A 23294-nucleotide genomic window follows, 5' to 3' on the forward strand; every position below is an offset into this window, starting at 1 on the left:
GATTGGCCACACCCGGAGTAGCCATGGCCCTGAGGGAAGGTTCTACCGGGGGGACGTTTATCGAGCCATTCGACTTGGGGCAATATGGGCAATTTATATCCACAGAGGTGCCATTGAATGCAAATATTTAATTAGAATTAATTACTCAGGATTAAATAAATTGGCAAAGAATTCAAAAATATAAATAAAAAAAGCATGATTTTTTGAGTTTTGTACAAAGTTCTTTGTCATATTGGTCATGTAGAACATAACCACCTGCACCTTTTTTTTTTAATTTTTTGCCAAAAATTATAACTTTCATCGACAAACTTGTACAAACAAATAATTTTTTTAGGGAAAAAAATAAATTGTTTAAGGGTTATTTTTGGAATTTGAATCAAATAATGCATATAAAGGCTATTTTTCAACAAATCTGTATTTTTTTTTTTTTTGCTGAACAGAGCCAGAGTGATGAAGTTTGAAACCACAAAACGGAAAAGATGTGAGCCTAATAAATATTGTCATAAATTCGTTGATATTTAGCAAAAAAAAGTAACATAAGGCCTTTGCAATTATTTTTCTTTAAGTTTATGTCCGTCAACTCTGGCAAAAAATAAAATATGAAAATTTAAAATAAATGCCATGGCGTAAATATTTTAATGTAAACAGTGGTTTTAAATTTAGAACTTTTAAGGTTTTTTAAATAAATAATTTTTCCCTTTGATTTTTCGGCCAAATTTTGAAGCAAGAAAGCTGACAAAAACTTTGAAAGATATGTGCAACGGTAAACTGAAATAATCCAAAAAGCTTTTTGTGTAACGTTTTGTACTAGGGACTAGCGTTTAGATTTTAAAAATAAATTGACATTGATAAGATTTAAATTAATTTTCTGAATATTTTCCAAATAATAAAGTTTGTCTCATGATTATGATTATTATTATTTTTGGATAAAATTTATTTCAATAGTCTTTTAAAAAGCAGCTGCGATGAAAATTCTTATTTTAAATTTCGGAGTAACTTTAATAGCTATATTTCTATGAAATATAGCATATGAAAGACAATAGTTAATTGGACCTTTTCAAAAAAAAATCTAGATTTTTTCTTGTCAAAATTGGATTTAAAGTATGCCAATTTTATCTTTTAGGTCAGATGTATCCTTCAAAACTATTTTTACTTATTAGATAATCGTTTTACATTTACAGTTTAACGGGATACAAAGAACGACACCGAAGATTTAACATTTTTGCTCTGCCTATTAATTTTAAGATAATCCAATAATTCTATTAATCAAAATTTTCATAATTTTAGTAAGCTAACTTTTGAAACTTTTAAAATTTTTATAAATTACTTTGAACACTTCTCTACCATGTTTAGTATGAATCCATACCATTTCGTACGTATTTAATTTGTAATCTTCATTTTGCGGAAAACTCTCAAACCTATCAAAGCCACCATGGCTATCAATGTCACCCCGGTGTATGGCCCTACCCTACCCTCAAATCAAAAATAAATGTTGAAAAATTGTGCAATCGTGATATTTTTATACATATCTGTTTACTGAAATACAGTCGACTCTCTGGCTGTCGATTTTCTCGATATCAATAATGCTCCATGTACCGATGAATTCTTCAGTCCCTTCAAACTGCATACTTCGATTGTCTTTATTCCTCGATAGTTTCTCTTGCTTGAAGGATCTCTTCCTCAACGGTCCCTTGGATTCTATTTGCTTTAAATATCTTTTCCGGTTGTCAATAATTTTACTTTCTCATGGCTTGCATAGACATTTTTCTTTGAGAAACGAAGCTTTGAAGGGTGTTTAACATTTAATTGTTTTTGTTTGCTGGACGTTGCCATGATTCTCTCCTATAGCTGGTCAGCAAGAAAAAACAAATTTCAATCTCTCAATGCTTCTCTTCCTCAACGGTCCCTTGGATATTGACAAACAGAGAGTCGACTGTATTCAACATTCAAATCAGTATTTTTTTTGAATATCTCTCCTTTCAAAAAATTAAAAAAAACTATTTCTTTACTCTAGACAATTATGTTTTTTTATTTAACCCAATTTGCAAAACTTAAGAAAAAGAATACACCAACTACATAGAAAAAAAATCATGGTAATATTACATCTGGGAAGGGGTACATCTTTTATGTCAGAAAAAAGGTGTAATTTTACCTCTGGAAATGTGTAATTTTAGCACTATTCTGGTGTAATGTCACTTTTTCAGTCTAAGTTGAGGTAAAATTACATCATAAAAGAGGTAATATTCAACCTTCCAAAATTACAGCTTCCAAATTTACATTATTTTTTTCTGTGTATAGCATATCAGATATTGTTAACAAATCCAGAAAATATTTTAAAAAGTTATCTCTCTACTCCGAAACCAAAGTTGCTGCTAACCTATATTAAAAATCAATAAATAAAAATCAAATCAAAGCAGGGAAATGTATGTGTTCTTATGGGTACCTTGTTCATCATTTAGGGGAGAGTGGGGAGACTTGATCCCCTTTTTTTGTATCGCACATAACTCTGTCAATTTCTCACAAAACTATGATCTTTTTGCATGAATTGAAAGCTTAAACATTCAACTATGTTTGGCTGATAAGGGTATTTCATCAGATAAACTCTACGAATAATGCCAAGCCTTTTAAAAAAATATTTTAAACCGGCATTTTCAAAATGTTGGGGGTAATTTGATCCCCCTTTCAACATTTTGAAGAAATCTTAAGCAAAATGTTTCTTATTCATCCAAACTTTTAATTTTCTATAAGATACAGCAATTTCACATTAAACCTGTACGTTTGTGTTCAAAATATAACAAGTTTAGCATGTAAAATATTTAAAAACTTAAAATTTTCTTTTTTAGACCAAAATTGAGCATGTTTACAAAAGCTGGTAATTTTTGTTTACAAAACTTTTGAAAAATGGTTCAAACTGCAGTTAGTTATGTACAACTATACTAAAGGAAACTATGTACGAAAACCCAGGCAAATTATTTAATCTTGAGGCTGATTCCAGTGACTGTAAAAATGCAGGGATCAAGTCTCCTTAACGCACTTTTTAAACAATTGATTGTAAAAATAGTATGACGATAAATTTAACGTCAAATGCGTAAGGGTTTTGGAGTTGATATGTTTATCAAACAATTCATGTATAAAAATATTTTTTGAATAATTTTTGAGTGTTTTCTATACTTATCAAAACAAAGAAAAAGATCTCTTGGAAGTTTTTGCAGCACTTCTTAGAAAAATGTGTGTAACTCAATCCAAACATTTTTAATTTTTTCTTTGTTTTCTACAATGAGTTTTAGTCAATTTCGCACAACTTTCTAGAACAAAGCTAATTGTTTTACCCACATGCTGACGAGATACAGGCTTGGGATCAAGTGTCCCCGGGGATCAAGTCTCCCCACTCTCCCCTAATGAAATCCTAATTTTATTTCCAAGAAACATTTAAGCATTACTAATAAACAATACATAAATAAAATTGTAAGAAGGTCTGAAAATATTCACAACAATAAATCATTCCTCCCACTCCAAAACCTTCTTCGAATCAAAACTTCTTCGCTGCCAACAAATATAAACAACTCAATTTGAATTTAATTAATTTTCACACCGCAAACAGCCATTCAATTACGCGCTCTCGCAAAATCTCCGCACATTCGCCCTGCCCGGGGCGCCATCAGACGGGAACGATGATGCTGTTTGGGATTCGCCGTCGTGATAATCATTTTGTATCATTTATTTAATCCGCTCTAGTACCTGCCCTTTTGTCTCACTCTCACTCACTCACTAGCTTACTTACTCACTCTTGCCAAGCGATGATGAGTGAAGGGTGTGGGGGCTGTATTCCCAGGAGAAAATCAATAATCTTGTTTAAATTCTATTACGGTAGACAATAGAAGAAGTGGGGTTGAGGAAGGTACCCTTTTGAATAAGGCTTATAAATCAATTATACAAGTGTAACGACGTGTCTATGAGGATGCCAACAGAAACAAACTGGCAAATTGATGGTGGCATATGTGTTTTTGATTCTATCAACTTTTTTTTTGGTAATGGGCATGTTTAATGAATATTTTGAAACGAAGGTTTTTTTTTAAAGATATATTTATTCATTTATCAATTATTTGCAAGAAATACGAAATATTTAAATCTTGTTTCGTGACAAATTATAGTATTTTTGTAATCTTTGGAATCTTTGTATATTTTCTTATAAAACTGTAAACTCAAAAAATCCTATAAAACATGTTCAATTTGCATACCATTCACAACATTAAACGAGTCCCTTGCTAGTTCCAACATAATGAAAAACGGTGCAAATAGACACACAATCCGACCAACCCCATAAAACGTGAGAGCGTAACATTTATTCATACACCTAATTGAATCGAAATTGGATAAACACGCCCCCACTGGGGCAACGCCAGCCAATCAGCAGTCTCCAAAAACCCCCCAACAGGACATTCCATCACAGCAAGCGACGGACGGACTAGTTCACGCACCAACCACCAGAGCTAGCGTTTGGCGCCACTTTCCACGCGTGAGCAGCCGGCCACGTGCCACAAAAGACCGTGTCGCCTATTATCTGCTACCTTTCCGCATGCTCACACACACCGGATGGTCGGTCTCCCCAGGGAGAAATCGTTCCGGACTGGTAGCAGATGACAGACGGTTGAAATATTGAACGGATTTTGGTCCGGCGGAGTGTTTCATTGTTTCTTGGATGGCGAGCAGAGCCTACTCGGAGTCTAGCCAGGAGTGACGATGGTTCTGTTGATTCGATAACAGGATAGAAGAGGTAACATAGTAGGCCTAGGTGATGGGTAAATTTAAACAGTTATTGTTCGACGGGTAGTTGATTGGAGTGCTTCTTGCAGATTGACGTGGAACTGAACCAGAGCGTGATGGATTGTTTGTGTTTACTGTGATGGGATAGTTTGTGCATGTGATCATTGATGGTGACTTTTGAATCAATTAGGCTGTGAGTTCGTGTGAATTTATCATAAAGGTTAGCACAACTTTACTTACTTGTTACCACTCCAAAGTGTAATTCAAACCAAGTCGTTTAATTTCTTAAATTTAAAAATCTTTGATTTAACTGTATTTTATTGTAAGCACACTAAACTTGAAATCCATTTGTCGGAATAACGGTCAAAATGTATAATCTTCTGTTAAATTTAGGAAAGGAATAACAAAAAATAAAAAAATGCAAAAACCAGGGCGTAGTTGACCTATTTATTTGGTTAGTTCTTTTGACTTAAAATTAAACATTCCATCAAATTTTGTGGTATAGTGTTAACATCTAAGGATTGTGATGGATACCAGGGTAATATCTGGATTTTTTTTTCTAAAGGCCCATTAAACCAAATTTTCAGTTTTTGCTTTTTTGGTGTTTTTTAATACCCGTGACTCAAGACGGATTCAAAAACACCCAAAAAGCAAAAACTGGAAATTTGGTTTATTGGACCTTTTAAAAAAAAACTGCAGATATATTCTTTAGGTAATATTTAATTGTTTTCAACTATGAAGATATATCGGAAGATTCAATTTTTTAAAGCATGTACTGGGGTAATCCAACATTATAATCCCAACAAACTGGACACCAAATAAAAACGTGTTAATCAAAATTTGTCAAGTTTGCCATAACTTATTTTATGCATACAGTAACCCAATTCGATTGTCAGTTAAGTTATCTAGTGAGCAAGTTCAGAATTCATTTGTTCAGAGTGAGAGAAATTTAACTAAAGATGTTTTCAAGTTAATGTAAACCAGGGTGACATTGATAGGATTTCAATTTATTTTTTAAATATTATTGAATCGGTAAGGCTTGTCTCAAGATTAATATTTTTAAAATATGTACTGGGGTAGGCCATACAATGTTCTAGTACGTTTTCACAAAAAAAAAATTTTTTTATGGTGCTCTAAAAATAGCTTCGTTAAAAATTGTTATTAAAAAATCCGGGGTAACTATCAACACTGTGTTTCTTATAAATTTCAGCCTAAAAGTGTCTAAATTTAATTTATTAGGTCAAATCGACCATTGAATGATTCATTCGAGAAATTTACAATGAAATGTTTGTTTAGTTAAGTGTAATACTTTTTTTTGTAAAATGTATATACAGCAATTCCCCACGAAAACAGCATAGAAAAAAACAAAAGTGCTCGGATCGGGCTCAAATTTTTTCTGGGGGTTCCCTGGCCGAAATAATTAGACCCGTATTTTTTTGTTTGGCCATTAGGGTGGCCTACGCCGTGTTAGGGTAATCTGAAAAAATGGCCATTTTCGTCGATTTTCGCAAAAACCACTTTTTTTGAAAAATCATAACTTATCGCCATTTTAACCGATTTCAATTGTCTTATACGCAAATGAAAGGTGATAAGTTGGCCTTTCAAAGAAAAATAGTAAAAAGTTTCAAAAATGTAGCCTAACATATGAAAAGGTCGAGTGAAACTTTAAAATGCCGTTTTAACGGTGTCTGGACCAAAGAGCCCATGTCTGGAAATATTTTTATCGGATTCCCCGGACATTTTTACATAACATGGGAGGAGTTCATTAACAGGATTCTGAGATATGATTTTTTGAAAATAAAATCCGTGTTTTTCGACGCGCCGCGCGCAAAAACACGAAAATGACAAAATCGGCAAAAAATCAACTTTTTCCACTAAAACTACGATAACTTAAAAATTTCAGCGATGACTTATACATGTCTGGGTACCAAAATTTTCGTAATTGAAAGACGCAACTTTTGGTACCCAGACAAGTATAGGTCATCGCTGAATTTTTCGCAGTTTTAGTGGAAAAAGTTGATTTTTTGCCGATTTTGTCATTTTCGTGTTTTTGCGCGCGGCGCGTCGATAAACACGGATTTTATTTTCAAAAAATCATATCTCAGAATCCTGTTAATGAACTCCTCCCATTTTTAGTATGTTATGTAAAATGTCCGGGAATCTGATAAAAATATTTTCAGACATGGGCTCTTTGGTCCAGACACCGTTAAAACGGCATTTTAAAGTTTCATTCGACCTTTTCATATGTTAGGCTAGATTTTTGAAACTTTTTATTATTTTTCTTTGATAGGCCAACTTATCACCTTTCATTTGCGTATAAGACAATTGAAATCGGTTGAAATGGCGAGGAGTTATGATTTTTTGAAAAAAGTGGTTTTTGCGAAAATCTACGAAAATGGCCATTTTTCAGACCACCCTAAGACGGCGTAGGTCACCCTAATGGCCAAACAAAAAAATACGGGTCTAATTATTTCGGCCAGGGAACCCCCAGAAAAATTTTGAGCCCGATCCGAGCACTTTTGATTTTTTCTATGCTGTTTTCGTGGGGAATTGCTGTATAAATAATAAAAAGTTCCAAATTTGATCAAAATAAATCTATTTTTATTTTCGTAGGAATATAAAATTTTGTTATCACAAAAACCAATATTGAATAATTAATTTAAAAAAAATGATATTTACTATTAAACTTGTTCTACTGAAAATTCCTATGAATCTGAAGATATTTTTGAATTCAATTAAAACTTGCAACTTGAAATCTAATTTAAACTGTTCTTAGTTCAAAATTGTGAAAAGACTTGTCACACAGAATGGAAATGAGAATTTTCAAAAATGTTTACCTTGAGAAGGAAATTTCTGATCGACTTAGTTGCATCAGCTAAGTTGTAGGTATTGAACTGCGCAGAGGAAAAATAGTCAAGCGAAAAAAAAACAAATTTCTTAATTTACTTTTTATCACATTTTTAAATTACGTATATTTTTTTTTAATTTTCGGTATGTTTTACATTTTGGGAACCAATAAGGTTTTTTTTTTTGTGAAAATTCTTTTTATTGAAGATATCAAGCATATTGTTGTGTTATCATTTATTGACGCAAAATAAATTTTTTGAACATGACTTAGGCATTTTTAGGTTGATTTTATTTAAAAGTTTCAGTTTTTTGAAATTAAAAAAAAAACGAAAGAAAAACAGATCTGTTTTCTATGGCTAAGAAAATTTCCTTTATTTAGACTCAGTTGATATTGATTGCTGGTTAAAAATTTGTAAAAAAAAATGTTTTTCTCTGTGTCACTTAATTTACCTTTATATTCAATGACAAGAACTTTTATTTCGATTTTCAATGCTTGATTGAAATTTTTAATTTTTTTCTCAATAAAAACAATTCAAAAATTTAAAAAAAAAACTCATCCATACTTTTGAAAAGAGCTAAAAACACTCATTTTGGACATTTGTATGACCATGTTTTCAATATTTTCCAAAGTCCATAATTAAAAAAAAATATCTCCGGTACCACATTTTGCGCAATAAAAGCCTTTTTTATTTTACATCATAGTATTCATACCATATTTTACTTGTAAAATACTAGATCATGTTTTTTATTACTTTTATTATAGTAAATTTTCAAGTATTTTAAATGTTTATTTACATTTATAATCAAAAATTATGATAGAATTTTTCAATTAATTAGTATGAAGCAATTAGCTTACCATTCTTGAAAATTAAATTTTAAACTTGTAAATAATTTGCTATTCTACAACCATAAGCTTAACCATTTTTTTTATAGTGAAGCCTTTCGGATCACAAGGCCGTATCAAATATTTGGTTATTCTTTTGGAAGTCGCTTGTTTTGTCATTTCATACAAGTGCTCTTACAAACTGTGTACAAAGTACACGTATGCGACCGCCGGTTGGTTGAGTAAAAGATCCTCGATTCTGTTCCCTCAGTAAATAAACGAATAACAAAAAAAATATTTTGTTCTCGAATACTACTTTTCAAATTTTAATCAATTTTTATTTCATTTGTTGCATTATTGAAAAAAAACAAATGTACAATATGTGTTAAATTGTGCATAAACTTCTTCAGAATTTTGGACCAATGGTTAAATGAAAATGCCCAAAATCCTTTGCCTTGACGAATATTGTTGAGATTTTCACGATATATTTTACAAAATTATCGATTAAAGAAGTAATAATCCTTCAATATTTCTCACATAATCACCATCCCGTCTCATACCATACAATGCACTTCCACACCCTAAAGTATGTTTTCCCAGCCCATAAACAGAGAAAAATAAATCGTTCTCCGCACCCAACAAGCCAAACAACATAATCCGAGCAATTCAATTACACCCTTCATAGACGAAGATCATTACTCCCACCCCTCTCCCATGCCCAAAAATCTCAACAGATTTTCACGAAAACTGCTTTGCCACTTTACTTGTCTCTACCCTCTGCAACAAGAAGAAGAAGCTGCTTTCCTGCCAAACTGTTCTGCCAAATTAAAGCCACACTTACACGTGTTCCGCATCGGAAGTTATAACGACGACGGTCCTCTTCCTTAAAACATACTAAGCATTTCTAATTTGTTTGCCTTTTTTCACAGGACGATTCAACGGTGGAGGAAGGTCGAGTGGCATCTTGTCTGATTTTGGGAGAAAACGGTTTCATTCTTGACGACGCTTAAGAGGTGCTCTCTTGCCTCTATTCAAATAGGTGATTATTTATTCAATTAGCAACTTTGAATGAGGGACTGCTCGCAATTGAGTTGTAATTAATGTTCTTAATAATAGATGAAGTAAAGGATGCTTGTTGTCAAGTAGTTTGTCATTAATCTACTCGTTTCTTTACAGCTTTTTCATGCTTCTCGAGGATGTTGAAAATCAGTGCATTCAAATCAAGAAATCCTTTCACAGATCATTTGATTCGCAATTTAGCAGGAAACGATCTGTTATTATTTTATATTTACATTAATAAAAACAAGCAATAAGAAAATCAAAATTGATACTTCTTATTGTTCTTTAACAAAGTACATTTCACTAAAAAAAATATTTTTTCTCCCAGTGAGGACTTCCAACAGCGTTGCACGTACTGTCCCACGGAGAGTTCCCCACCGGCAGCCTGTCCACCGGATTGTTTCTGCAAACGGCCACCAGATGACACCCCGGATCGAGTCTAAAGAAGTGAAAATTCGATCGATTCTGCACACTGGTCTGTTTAGCAGCGACTTTAGGAAAAGTAACACACCTATCTCCATGTAACTGCAGCTGTTTTTCCCTCATCGATGTAATACTGTAAATTAACAAGCAAATCATCAAAATTATGGCAATCTTAAGCATAATAACTCTTACTTACTGTTAAATAAAATGAACGAACGCGTTGAAATTGCATCAAAAATAATCAACAAAATAACTAAATGTACGCTTCAGTAGCAATCTCAAAATGAGCTCTTTTTCCCACAGCATTTCATGTCAACAGTTTGGCAAATAAATACGTTCATTTTGTGGACACAAAACTCGTGTTTGTTTTACTCATTTTTTCAGTATAAAAAAAAATTAGTTCAGGAGCGTCTTTTTTAATAAAAATTGTGTTTTAATTTATAACATGATGGAGACGCGTGGTGTTTAGTTATTTTGAAAACCCTAAACATCACACAACTCGACATTTTTGAAGTTAATTTCAGTAAATGATTCAGTTTCATCAAGGTACGATAGATTTAGAGCCTGAACTCAAACACACTCCAGTCGACATAATTAAATCCTAGTGAGTTTCCTACCAATAATGTTTATTTGGTGGAGTAGTAAATATACGGGGTGCGCAGCGCATGGTTGTTTAAGTATTGATACCCGGAATTGGGTACTAAAGCCCTATGTAATTTTTTATGTACAACGGTAAAAAACACGATTAAAAACCATTTCTGATCACTTTTTTTTTTCATTTTAACGCAAAAAATTTTTTTTGTCAAGACAACATTTTTTCGATGGATCAACTATGGTCCCCTTGGAAAGAGCTGTCAAGTAGGAGCTTTTCTGTCAAGAAGGACCGCGGGGTTAATTTTTCAAAATTGATTCAAAAATCCATTTTTAACTCTTTGTGGTCGTGCAATGGGTCATTGTACTTAGAAAAATAAGCTTTATCGCTGTAAACAATAATATCAGCAATCTAAGCTTCATTTTAGGACCCAATTGAGGATTTTATTTATTGGTAGGAAATTCACTAAGATTCAATTCTTTCGATTGGTGCGTGTTCTGGAAGTCTAAATCTATCTTACCTTGACAAATTTACTCCATTTACTGACTTCAACTTCAAAAATTTTGAGTTATGTAATACAATTGTTTTTTTTATGATTTCAGATCGAAATGATTATCGAACTTTTATTGTCAAGTTTTGTCTTATTAACGCAACCATCGATAATGTCAAATAATGTCCAATAATTGGACATTTGCTCCTCGGGGAGCTATTGCGCATGCCTTCATTTTAACATTCATGGGAACAAAGTGAATTTTGCATAGCCGGAAAGCTGGGATAATTTCACAGTTTCACGAGACTTTCTGATCATTTGAGTCGCCTGAGTCGATCAGAGCGGAAATGATCCGTCAAAAAGTAATTATGATCAATGAACATCTCGAAATAAGATCATTTCTAAACGATGGTTACATTATATCATGGCAACTCCAGGTTCTAGGTAGAAGGTTGCTTTGACGTAAATGTTTAGCGATTGCTCCAAAAGAATGAAAAAATAAGGTGAAAACTGCTTTTTAAGATTTTTATAAAAAAATCTTTATAGGGGAACTATACCCTTTCTCAGCCTATTTCTATTATCGGCCTATCAGCACTTTGATCATGAATTACAGCTTTCATAAAGTGTTTTTGACTGTTCCAAAGTAATAAATAGCTCAAATAAGAGTGAGCAAGCAACTCTCCATTGTTGATACATCTGAAAATGTTGATTTAATAGCGAAAAACGGCAAAAGTGATGAGAATTGGTCGAACGGCTTAGAGTGATTAAAATGGGTATATTTCCCCTAACTTTAAATTATGTGAAAAATATTCAGATGAAAACCTTTATGAAATGAACATCAAGTTAAAATAAATATTTTGTCAAATTTAAACTAAAAGATCAAGTCTGGAGTTTTTTTTTAAAAAAAGGGTCCTATAAAATAATTTTCCAGTTTTTTCTTTTTTTTTAACCACATTGAGTCACACCCAAAAAGCAAAAACTGAAAATTTGGTTTATTGGACCTTTTCAAAAAAAAAAAACTCCACAAGTGTGTTATCTGTGAAAAGGTGCAAATACTTTAAAATACGCATGCGCAGTCAATGTTTTATAACTCCAATATATGAAGCATTTAAGAGACGTTTAATAATCAGCTGACTAATATTTCCCTTGCTCTCATATATGTAAGTCCGTCGTGTGGTCATGTGCAGATCAATTATGATTTCCTGAACTGACAACCAACCCATTTTCAATATCTAGATAAGACCGTTTGGAGAGCTGCTCGCCAGTGGTGGCATACAACCGGAAACGGTCTAACAAAAATTACAATTCTTAGTCAATATATATACTCAGTAAAGAGACTTTAAAAATCTAAGCCAACTGGAACATTCTAGCTTCCGATGGACGGTTCCAGCAGCGATGCCTGCGTTACAATGTAAACCAAACATACCATAACTCTTGGCCAAAATCGATCGATCAATCGATCGGTATCGATTTTTAACCTTGATCGAAGTAGGCTGAAATCAACCCATCACTCGAGTAGAATTCGCTGAGCTCAAACTAACACACAAAAAAATCAATCGGTTTTTTTTCTTCTTCTAAAAATCGATTTCAATCGATTTTACTTAAAAATATTGATGCCACACCAAAAACGCCATTAAAACCAGCGCATGCGCACAAAAAATCATATCCATTGATCGTCTTGGAGAAATTTGAATAAACGTTTCCTCACTTAGAGGAACAGCGCTTAATTCAATCGGGTACAAAATGATGGCAAATCATTCAATTTGACGCTCAAGTAACAGCTTGATTTGAGTTGACGATTAAATTATATATAATTCAGGTAAACATTAAAAAAATGGCATTGAAAAAAAGGAAACATCAAAATGCAAATATTATGATTGCAATAAATATACCTACTAATTTGTCTTAAGGGAATCCTTGTAGTGCACTTCCATAATTTTAAAAATGCGAAAAAATGTAAGGCTGTGTCTTTGTATTAATTTCAAAAATATAATCAATTGAATTTCCAAAATATTGTAGTACCTATTAGAATAGATTTGGGGATTAAACATGTAATTTCAAATATTGCAATGTTTATAAAAAATGCCAAATTAGTCAAAATTGTATCTTTTCAAGAACTTTAGGATAACGTTTAATCCTTTGTAAAGAGGAGCTTTTTACGGACATTTTAAGAGCTGTACCGACATATTTCGTTGAGGGGTCTATTTTTTTTTTTTCTCATCAATATTCATTGAAAGTTTCTAAACTGCATTTTTAACAATATTTGAACCTCATTTATAAGTTTTGAAAATCAATATTTTCAAATTTCTAGTTTTGCTAGTAAAATTAGTGGCAAAATCCTTAAAAATTCAAGATTCATAACAAATAATTCATATCAATAATATCAATAACAAACTATCATATTTCCTCATGTTTTAAAATAGCCTTTTACGTCATAAATTTGAAAAAGAACGAATGAGCAACTCAAAAGAGTCGCTCATTTGGTTGAGTGAATGAAAATGAGAGGTTACCTAAAAAAGAGGTTTTACTCTCCTCTCATTTATATGAATGATTTAGCCTTTACTAAATCTCCAAATAATAGACAATGTTTTTTTTTCTATTTTATGTCTAAATGTATTTGCTTCTTTTTTTATCGAACCAAGATTTGTTATCTTGTTTTAAGTCGTTGAGGCTATCAACCACACAAATTTGACCAAATAGGGCTCGCAGTTTTAGTTTTTAATAGTAAAAGTTACAACATTTTAAGTGTGAAAGAATTTATATTTTGTCCACGATTCGATTATCCAAGAAATCTTAGGATAATAAAACTCCGGAAAATCGAGTCTGGTTTGCATTTTGTTATTTGTGTACTTTTGTCTTTTAATTTTTATGTGTAAAAAGAAGTAGACATACACTGTCACTTTTTGGTGGTAAAAAATAAAAATGTAAATAATAGTTGAAAAAACCAAACTTCAAATTGAATACAATTTGACGTTCAATTAAATCTCATAAAAAGCATTTTCAACTGAAATCAAGTTATAAATAGCTCAATAGGAAGTGAGCAAGCAAGTTTCAATGATTAGTTTTACAAAATAAGTTGTTTCAAAAAGTGAAAATCAGCCAATTGGATGGAGTTAGGGGCTATTGTTAAAAAAAGCCAAATTCCATATTCATCTTAAATTGCAAAAGGTTAGTTAGTAGGAAAAAGGTATTTTCGAGAAAACATATAAAAGCCAATGTCCAAACAACCATGCGTCTCCTTTGAATGGCTTTTATGAGATTCATCAAATTATGCAACATAAACGCGCCATTTTTTATGTTTATGTTATACCAAGCCAGATGCACTTTTCTACCAAGCCAGATCACCACCATCTTTAGAACGGTGGGTTTGTTAAAGACTTTTTGTAATAATAGTTGTTTGCATTATTTTTTTAAAGGTAGAACAATTTGTCTAACTTTGTCAGAACAGGTAGTTATGCTTTGTGTTCAACATCTAAAACAAATATTTTCAATTGATCTGCCTAACAGGATATCGTTACCAAATAAATTACAATTACAATTATTTTATTTATATTCCCCCGAACCGACGGGAAACACAACTAGTCAAAAAGTCCCTCTCTCATCACTCTCTCCCACAATCTGCCATAATCCAAAACAACTCTCTCACTTGGAAACGAAACGTCAAACTCTTGGTGATTTTACTTGACACTTCATCAAGTGGCCTGCTGCGTGGTTGTGCTCGGCGTTCCTTTTCGACAAAAATAAAATCAGTGCCACCTTTCCGGGATTTTTCCAAGTGTTTTAAACGATGGACCAGGGCAACAACGGCGGTGGCCGCAAGGAAATCTCGGAGGAACCGCCGATGAGCCGGCTGTTTGTGATCTGCGGCCGGAACATTACGCGGGACCAGTTGGTCCGGCACTTTGAAGACGACGGGGAGATTGAGGAGTGTGTCGTTATTGTGGACAAGAAGACCGGCCAGGGCAAGGGGGTGGCGTACGTGAAGTTTACCCAGACGTCGGCCGCGGCCCGGGGTCTCCGGAAGAACGGGTCCTACATTGAGAATGAGACGCGGCCGATTAAGGTGATGATTTCGGCGAGGTGAGTTTTCGGCGGAGTGTGATTTGCTTTTGGGTAGTTTGCTGCTATGCCGGATTAGGCGGATCCCAAACAAAATGGCGCACTTTTGCCAGTGATGCTGCCGGCGAGTAGGCTACTAGATGGGGATATTGGGATAAAATTGATATTGAATGATTTTAAAATTCTTGATCCGAGATTGAGTGAGTTCCAAAATAAAATCAAGAACAACGAGATAGCATGAACACTTTTTTGGTTCTACCGGCAAATTATTGAATGATAAGACGCCATTTTTACCGATTTGAAAGCGCATGTGTTAGTTTCATTGCCACTAGAGCTATCTAAACCTGCTCTCACGCACACTAGCACACCATTTGTTTTGCTGGTGGGTACAAAATTTAACCTCAATCTTTTTCGTGTACGTACACGCAATACATGCGCACGTAGATAACTCTCCACCTCAAGGTCTTCGTGAGTTTGTTTACATCGCAACATGACTCCTTTTGAAATTTTGAAAGTAGAAATTTGAAAATAAATTTGGTTTATTTTTATAATTTATTCAGATGTGTGTTATTATTTAACCATTAATGTTCAAACTTAACACATTTCAATGAAACATCTCTGAAGTTAACTTAACGCATTAGGCTTGGCCGTTTTAATGTTTATGATATTGTAGTTCAATGTAATAAGATAAAAAAAAAAACAACTTTTTTACAGCTACCAAAAGAAAAAGGAAGACGGCAGCCCGGAGGAGGTGAACGAGTTCAAGTTCCGGCGACTGTTTGCTGTGCTGCCGATCTCAAAGACCGAGGACGACATCCGGGACGAGTTTAGCCAGTTTGGCAACGTGACCCAGATTCGCCTCGTGCCGGACAAGAAAAACCAGTCGCAATGCGCCGCGTACATCACGTTCAGCTCGTTCCTGGAGGCGGCCCTGGCCATCGAGGGCTGTGACTTCAGCTACCGGGCCAAGTTCTGTCTGCCGCGGGAGAACCTGAAGCAGAACCAGCAACAGCAGCAGCAGCAACACTATCAGGGTAATCAGTACCAGAACCAGGGCAACGACGGAGGCCGGTACGGAAATGGTGGCGGCAATAATGGCAATAATGAGTACAGCCGAAAGAGGACGCACTCGCCGGAGAATAACCGCTCCGGTGGGGATGTCAAGCTGGTGGTCATCTGCAGCAGTGGATTGAACCAAGACCGTCTGTGGAGGCTGTTTGACATTGCTCCGGGCATGAAGTACTGCAACATTGTCACTCAAAGTAAGATATTTTGAATGTGTAGAATTAAACCAAATCTAACGACTTCCTTTCTTACTCAGACGACATCAACACGACGGCCTCAGTTGTCTACGCATGTCGCGATGAGGCCCAAAGAGCTTTGGATAAGATCCACGGCTTGGAGTACCCGATCGGAGAGCGCATCATCGTCCGCTACGAGAACGAGTTCCGCGACGAGATGCAAAACTGCGACATCCTAGCTCCGCTCGGACCTCCCAAGCCGATTCTGGGCCTCCAGAATGCGCAGTGCGCCAAGAAGGCCTTTTTCATCTGCATGCCGGAAGCCATTTCGGTGAAGCTGCTGCAGGACGCGTTCTGTCGGTTCGGCGATCTGATCAACGTGTACTTGATCCCCGGCAAGCGTCATGGGTACGCCGCGTTCGCAAGTGAAGTGGCCGCCGACCGCGCAATCCAGCAGCTTCACGGAATCCAGCTCGGCGACTGTAGGTTGAAGGTGCTCGAGTGTATGGAGCAGAACGAGTCCAAGAGGAAGCGGCCGATGGATCAATCTTAAGGTGAGTGCTGCATTTCGGCGCGAATCGACGTCTCGTGCCGCGCAGATATTCCTCTTTCTCGTTGCAGATCCCCCGAAGGAAGCAAGCGGAATCCCGGCAGTTTCTCCTTTTTTCTCCCATCTTTTCCAGTTTCTCTTCCAGCTGAGCCCAATTCGTTCCTCGGTCGTTGCTAATTTCCTCGTCATTTTTCTGATTTTTTATCATTCGCAGAATTTTAAAACTCTGAACGCAGACAAAATGAACGTTGAAACTAGAGGAAAACATCGGAAGTGAAATTTGAATTAATTGTTTGAATTTCGGACGATAGAAGAACAAACAAGACACTACTTGAAAGCAGGAAAAATATCAGCTGAGCCTGTTCACGTAATGATACATGATGAAAATCAAATGTAAGCACATTAAAAAGTAATTTTTAAAATAGAATCGTAGAAATGTCAAACACATCCCCCAAAAACACAATTCTGAAAGCTGGAATGTATAAAAATTTGCTTCAATTGAAATCATATAAAATTATACAAATTAAATAAACCTTCTGAAAGAAATGAACGTTTATAACGCAGCATAACCGGAACTATGAACCCCTGAAGGCATTTGAAATTCATGATTGAATCATTTCCAACCAGTTTCTTTTTTATAGGTCCACCTCTCAAACTTATTATTTAAGTATTATTTACCGCCGGCAAGGCGGTGATGAAATAAACGATACAAATAAATAAAACAATCGTTGACTTGTTACGTTATCCGAACATCCCACCTACTGAACAAAATTAAACTAACAAAAAACTAACCAATTTACTAACATCATTTCATTTTCAGATACTAACAACAAACAAAAAAAGCAAAAAGTAAAGTCCTCCCCGACGGGGAATTGAACCCCGGTCTCCCGCGTGACAGGCGGGGATACTGACCACTATACTATCGAGGATATGTGAAAAGAGCTGGTCTGCAAGCGACGAGACGGCCAGCAATGTTGCCAAAAATCTTACGTGGTTGTTTCTTTTTCAGGTCGGGAAATGTGGAGTTTCTCAAGGAGCATAATTTTCCAGGTTTATCAATTGATATTGGAGCATGTGATTCCAACGTTTTGAAATGGCCAAGAAGCAACTCAGTAAACTCGCAATTCAGTTATTGTCAAAGCTACAGAAACCCTTATGATAAATTGTTCCGTACAATTCGCAATTCAGTTGTTGTCAAAGCTACAGAAACCCCTATGATAAATTGTTCCGTACAATCAGACAAAAAAGTTATACAAATGATGCACGAATGCTATGAAAGTGGTATGTGTATCAAATGCAATTCTAAGATGCGCAAGCTGGAAGTTGCCGTGGAGCAGCAGTGCGAAACATCAAGAAGACAATCTGTTGCAATAGTATGAAGCCGCGTCCAAATTTTTGATCCAGATGTTTGGATTCTTAAGTCTGTGATTGCGAATCTATGCTCCCAATGATCACTTTTCATTGCGTAATGCAGCTGTTCTTTGCAATGGTATTAATTTCCCCTATTTTTAAAATAATATTTTCTCTCCCTTGATGAACGATGAATACAAATTCCCACGACACGTAATAAAATAATGTTCCCTAACTTAAATCGGCTTCACTCACACTATCGCAACTGCTATTTATAACCTCGATCAGTAGACCGCGCTGCGCCACTCCGTTAAGCAGGCAAGGTTAGGCTATAAATAGCCGGTAGCGATTTCGACAGCCCACCATACAACGAGGCATCGGTGGTTCAGTGGTAGAATGCTCGCCTGCCACGCGGGCGGCCCGGGTTCGATTCCCGGCCGATGCATTAATATCTTTTTTTTCTTGTTGAGTTTGTTGGAATTTCGACTATTTTTTCATGAATTTTTTTTTATTAGGTCCTTTTCGGTGCTGACACCGAGTCGGCTTTTGTAATTACATTTTTCTTAAAGTTAAGAGTAATTACAGAGGATCTTGTGTGTAAATGTAAGTGGGAGGGAAATTTCGACTATTTCGACAATTATTTTTAGTTATTTTGTAACTTTTTTTAATGATAGCTCATATCCAGCTTAGGATAGTATATGTACACAAGAAATGCTTAAACAACGAAACAAATTAAATGAAATGTTATTTTATTCAATTTATTTCTTCACTTCAATCATGATCGGTATAATTTTCTTGAACGTCGGTTGGTTCAACTTCACGGTGAGGATATCCTCCAGGATCTTGCTGGAGTACCGGGAGGTGTTCTGGTCAGGTGCAAAAAACGCACCGAACGTCGCGGGAAGCGAGATGACGTTGGTTGGCGCGGACAGCACGACCAGAGCCACTTTGGCCAGCTCGGCATGCGTCTCTTTGCGATCGACCCAGTGCTGCCAGACGTCGTAGTTGTGCGGCTGACGGGGTTCAATCTCTAGCCCTTTGAGCTGCTGCATCAGCGGACAGTTGGCGTCGATGCGGACCTGCTTGGCGTTGTCGACCTGACCGCCGAACATTTCCGTAAGGAACCGGTCCATGTCGTCGTCTTCGTCAGTGCCGGACTTTGGTTTTTCGGGGACGATTCCGGTAGTCAATGCGTTGATCCGGTTCCAAACGCCGATGATGTAATTTTGAACTTCTTCTTTAAGTTCCGGGGTGAAAACAGCCGATTTAAAGTAGTTGAAGCGTGGATCAAGATAGAGGGCGGCGTTAAAGACCATGTTCTGCTTGAAGGAGTTTAGGAACGTTGTCAGCGAATCGGTAACGGATTTCGAGAACCGATTGGCGGTGAGTCTACGGAGATCTTTGATCGCTATCAACCACTGCATGTAGAACTCCGAGAAGGGTTGGTGACGCTGCTGCATTTGCTTGATCATCTTGTACAGGGGCAAGAAAGCCGCTTCGTGGTCCCGCATGAACTGCCAGACGCTTGATTTAAGATCTGTGAATTGCTCAATTTGGTCAGATGTTTTGAAGAACTGGAAGAATGTCTTACCCAACTCTGGAAAGTCTTTCTTCAGCGTTGAGAAGAACCACTCCTGTTTGACTATGCTGTGGATGGTTTTGTACTTGCTGATCCACTGTTCCGACGACCACAATGGAGGCAGCGAGGCCTGCTGAGACTCGATGAACGTTCGACATTCGTCCTTCCGTAAGCTTATGACGAATTCCTCGATCGCCGTTACGTTGGGATCCGCCTGGTCAACGATGTCTGCGAGAGCTTGTTCCAGGTTGTGAATCGCGCCACGAACGGTCACAAACTTGTCACTCTTCAGCTCCGTTGCCAGTGATTCCAACAGTTCTTCCCGCCGCGTCAATACGACCGATGCTTCGTCGTCGTATTCATCGAATTCATTCCAAACCTCGTCGGTCTGTATCGAATAGCTCGCCAGCCTGTACAGCTTACGGTTAGAAGTGATGATCATAGCACCCTCGTCCCAAGCGATCGCATAAATCTGATCCACTGACACATTGTACCGCCGGACCACGTCCAGCACTTGGTGTTTAATCTGTTCCGGTGAATCATCCGGCGCAACCTCGACAGTGCCCAGAACACGGCACATGACGACGTTGTGCAGCTCAAACAGGGCAGTCACGGTCAGAATGTGCCGCTCGTTCAAGCATCCGGAATCGATCTTGATTGATATCATCCGGCCAGCCATCTCCTTTACGATCCGTTCCACGATCAACCCGGCGGCACGACTCAGATATTTCCGAACCTGAGCTTCATTGACGTTCAAAGCGAGTCCTTCCAACAGCAGCCGGAACCCGGCCCAGTCAAAACCGTTCAACGGAAAGTTATGCTCCGCAACCAGCCTCAAGCAACCTTCAATCACCTTCTGAACACTCAATGCCACCTTCAGCTTGACCTGAGTTTGCTTCTTCTCTGACGACGAACGCGGTTTTTGTTCCTCCCCACGTTCCGCGTCTCGAAAGAACCCTTTGAGCTTGGCGATATCCCGGTGCTGCTTCCGGAAGTGTCGAATGAAATTGCAGGAATCGAATGTCTTGGGAGCGTAAGCACACGGATTGAACTCGTCAATCCGGCAGTGGATCCGGCCATTGACTTCCTTAACGTTCTCCAACGCCATTCTGGCGAACAATTTTCGCGATTTGTTCTTGCTCTTATCGGTGCTGCTGTTTGTGCTGGTCGTCGACTTGCGGGCCATCTTCACCGGTAGCTTCGGTGACGTAGATCTAAAGGGTCGCTTTGAGCTCGACTGCGGCACGCCACCGGTTTCGTTCTCCGAATCGCCTTCTAATTTAACTTCACATGGATCTATCGGCTCTTCCTTAATCGCTAGCATGCCCAATTTACTGAAAGAAAGTATAAATTATTTTCACAATTTATAATCTTAGACTCGAGGCCTCTTACCAATGATTCAAGATATTGTTCGACTCGATGACCTGCTGGCGGAAGTTGTACGCAATCTCCAGCAGCTCGACGCACTGCATACAGATGACCTGGGACAGGCTGTGGTCCAGCCGGACCATCACGTCGGTCACCTCGTAGATCTTCTCCGCCACCGACTTGCCGTGCTGGTCCTCGGCCTCGACGGGCAGGTGACAGACGCCGCCGGCCCGTTCCGCTGCGGACTCTTTCCGGCAGGTGCGGCACACGACGGGTTTGTCACTCATGATCGTTACGATTATGTCACTTGTTTTAAGTTAAAATTCAGTAAAACCAACTAAACTTTTCACTACTCCAATCAAGTCATTGGGAAGCAAAACAAACAACAAACTCGAACGTTGACAGCGAAGCGATGACAAAAATGTCAAAAGGCCGGCGTTCAACGAGAGAATGTGAGCGAGAACGTCTTTCTCTCGCAAGAGAAAATTTGAGCAAAACAAACGCAGTAACGAAGAGAAATCGTAACGCCTCTCGCGAGCCATTCAAAATTAGCTAATGGAAATCTAGTCTTCGATTGATGATAATTAAGTTTAAGGTTATCGTGTTTGCTTCTTTACACTAGATTAAAAAAATCATATACCTACTATAGGTAATAATAATAATAATAAAAAAAAAACAATTTACTGATGTTTAATTTCTGGATAAATTCCTGTTCAAGCCTTTTACCTATTTCATACTCTTTTGCAAATTTTTAACCACCAGAACAAACTTTTCGAAAGATCAACAGGAAGGCCGTAAAATGAGGCCACATTTGATAAAAATCCAACAATTCAATATCAGTTAAAAAAAAAATGCCATAAGATCTCACTTTTTAAAGATATTGTTCAGTAAAATTGTAATTGAAATTGTAATTTTATTTGGCAACGATATCCTGTTAGTCAGATTTTTTATCAGGGCAAGGACGTGGTAGGAGGAGGTTAAAAGTTTTATATTTATTATATTTATTTGTTTATTTTGTCACATGAATTCTTCTTGTTGAAGTCATTTTCATTTGTTTTAAGGTTAAGTTATTTCTCTTTGTCTATACAATGATCATTTGATGTACTGTAACCTAATTTTAAGTTAGTTTTAAGTTTTTGTTTAATTTGTAATTTTATCATGTTCAATTTTAATGATGTCTCTGTATGCGATAAAAAGCTTGCCCATATGTATATTTTTGAAATAAAATATACAAATACTAAATGTTTTATATAATTAACCCACACCGGCAGTATGCGACTTTTACTTTGTACACACTTTGTAAGGGTACTAGCACAGGTAGTATGAAACAAGCGACTTTCGGAAGGTTAAAATCTTTAATTTCAAATTAACAACAAAATTATTTTTATTGAAGCAAGCGTGATGAAAAGCTTGTCACAAAAAAAGGAATTTCAGCACATTCCCAGAACTCAAACTAGTTATTTTTTTAGTTACAATAAATTTGAACAATTTTCGTAATATTCATCAGAAAGATATATAATTTCACAGTTTAGCTTTTTAAGTTTTTAGTAAAAATGTTTTTCGTGCATAAAATACATTTGGGACTTTCACTTATCTTCAAGTTTCACAAGGCCTACTATGTTCTAACGCAATACATTGTAGAAAATGGCTGGATATAAAAACATTTGCCTAGCAATTCAGGATTTTCCAATTTTAAAAACGTTTTTTTTTTAATCTCAAGAAATATTCAATTTATCCTGAGGTTTTGATTATTTTTTAACATTCCAACGCCCAAGGCTCCAAAAAAGTTGGAACGGTAACTTCAACTCGCTGGTTCTCGGGCCTAACTCAACCAATGAAGATGATTCTTCTTTCCAGTGATTTATTAGGATGTCTAGATCATTCTAGAACTTTGCAAAACTTAATTTGATCAAATCTGTGTAAGTTGGACATGCGTTGGGCGTTCCAGTGTTAAGGGTTAACCCCTTATGCATTTTTTTTTTATCTAAAAAAAAGGGGGGACGGCCATGGGCGCGGGTGTTGACAAAATGTCACCAAACTTGGGATTCTTTGTTTTTGAGGCAAAAACAACTCCCATGGCAAATATGAGCAGTTTGGTGAAGGTCGATGTCGGCCGCCTGATCATTTGGGAAGGAATGACCCATATTTA

The 23294-nt window shown here is 36.5% G+C and overlaps 2 protein-coding genes, 1 long non-coding RNA gene and 2 other non-coding genes across 10 annotated transcripts; 3 read left to right on the top strand and 2 right to left on the bottom strand.

The window, feature by feature from the left end:
* The first annotated feature begins 4551 nt into the window (after positions 1–4551).
* Positions 4552–10142, top strand: LOC119768094. 4 transcript variants are annotated; one of them, XR_005277907.1, is made up of 5 exons: positions 4552–4774; positions 4854–4984; positions 9364–9473; positions 9611–9707; positions 9822–10142. It is a non-coding gene; the product is annotated as an uncharacterized LOC119768094 (long non-coding RNA). The 4 variants fall into 4 exon arrangements; XR_005277906.1 differs by having other exon boundaries at positions 4552–4799; positions 9611–10142; XR_005277908.1 differs by having other exon boundaries at positions 4552–4792; positions 9611–10142.
* A 4522-nt stretch (positions 10143–14664) lies between these two features.
* On the top strand, positions 14665–17573 carry LOC6034514 (RNA-binding protein 45). 2 transcript variants are annotated; one of them, XM_038255482.1, is made up of 4 exons: positions 14666–15078; positions 15772–16319; positions 16379–16852; positions 17063–17573. In XM_038255482.1, the coding sequence occupies exons 1-3, from the start codon at positions 14786–14788 to the stop codon at positions 16849–16851; spliced, it is 1314 nt and encodes a 437-aa protein (XP_038111410.1). In that variant the 5' UTR covers positions 14666–14785; the 3' UTR covers position 16852; positions 17063–17573. The 2 variants fall into 2 exon arrangements, with proteins under 2 accessions (XP_001844816.1, XP_038111410.1); XM_001844764.2 differs by having other exon boundaries at positions 14665–15078; positions 16379–17573.
* Positions 17574–17705: 132 nt separating this feature from the next.
* Positions 17706–17777, bottom strand: Trnad-guc. The gene has a single exon. It is a non-coding gene; the product is annotated as a tRNA-Asp (tRNA).
* A 795-nt stretch (positions 17778–18572) lies between these two features.
* Positions 18573–18643, top strand: Trnag-gcc. The gene has a single exon. It is a non-coding gene; the product is annotated as a tRNA-Gly (tRNA).
* Positions 18644–18910: 267 nt separating this feature from the next.
* On the bottom strand, positions 18911–21558 carry LOC6034511. 2 transcript variants are annotated; one of them, XM_038256063.1, is made up of 3 exons: positions 21170–21557; positions 19790–21111; positions 18911–19735 (listed from the first exon to the last, which is right to left on the bottom strand). In XM_038256063.1, exons 1-3 carry the CDS (start codon positions 21430–21432, stop codon positions 18957–18959), a joined length of 2364 nt encoding a protein of 787 aa, XP_038111991.1. In that variant the 5' UTR covers positions 21433–21557; the 3' UTR covers positions 18911–18956. The 2 variants fall into 2 exon arrangements, with proteins under 2 accessions (XP_038111991.1, XP_001844815.2); XM_001844763.2 differs by having other exon boundaries at positions 18911–21111; positions 21170–21558.
* Positions 21559–23294: the final 1736 nt, after the last annotated feature.

Source organism: Culex quinquefasciatus, chromosome 2 (assembly GCF_015732765.1).
Source record: "Culex quinquefasciatus strain JHB chromosome 2, VPISU_Cqui_1.0_pri_paternal, whole genome shotgun sequence".
Taxonomy (NCBI): domain Eukaryota; kingdom Metazoa; phylum Arthropoda; class Insecta; order Diptera; family Culicidae; genus Culex; species Culex quinquefasciatus.

What these genes read in the sequence shown, in the direction of transcription:
- LOC6034514 (XM_001844764.2), top strand. Translation starts at nt 14,786, where the DNA reads ATGGACCAGGGCAACAACGGCGGTGGCCGCAAGGAAATCTCGGAGGAA. An exon ending in AAGGTGATGATTTCGGCGAG is followed by an intron (nt 15,079 to 15,771) that starts GTGAGTTTTCGG and finishes ACTTTTTTACAG; the next exon opens with CTACCAAAAGAAAAAGGAAG. An exon ending in CTGCAACATTGTCACTCAAA is followed by an intron (nt 16,320 to 16,378) that starts GTAAGATATTTT and finishes TTTCTTACTCAG; the next exon opens with ACGACATCAACACGACGGCC.
- LOC6034511 (XM_001844763.2), bottom strand. Translation starts at nt 21,432, where the DNA reads ATGAGTGACAAACCCGTCGTGTGCCGCACCTGCCGGAAAGAGTCCGCA. An exon ending in AACAATATCTTGAATCATTG is followed by an intron (nt 21,112 to 21,169) that starts GTAAGAGGCCTC and finishes ACTTTCTTTCAG; the next exon opens with TAAATTGGGCATGCTAGCGA.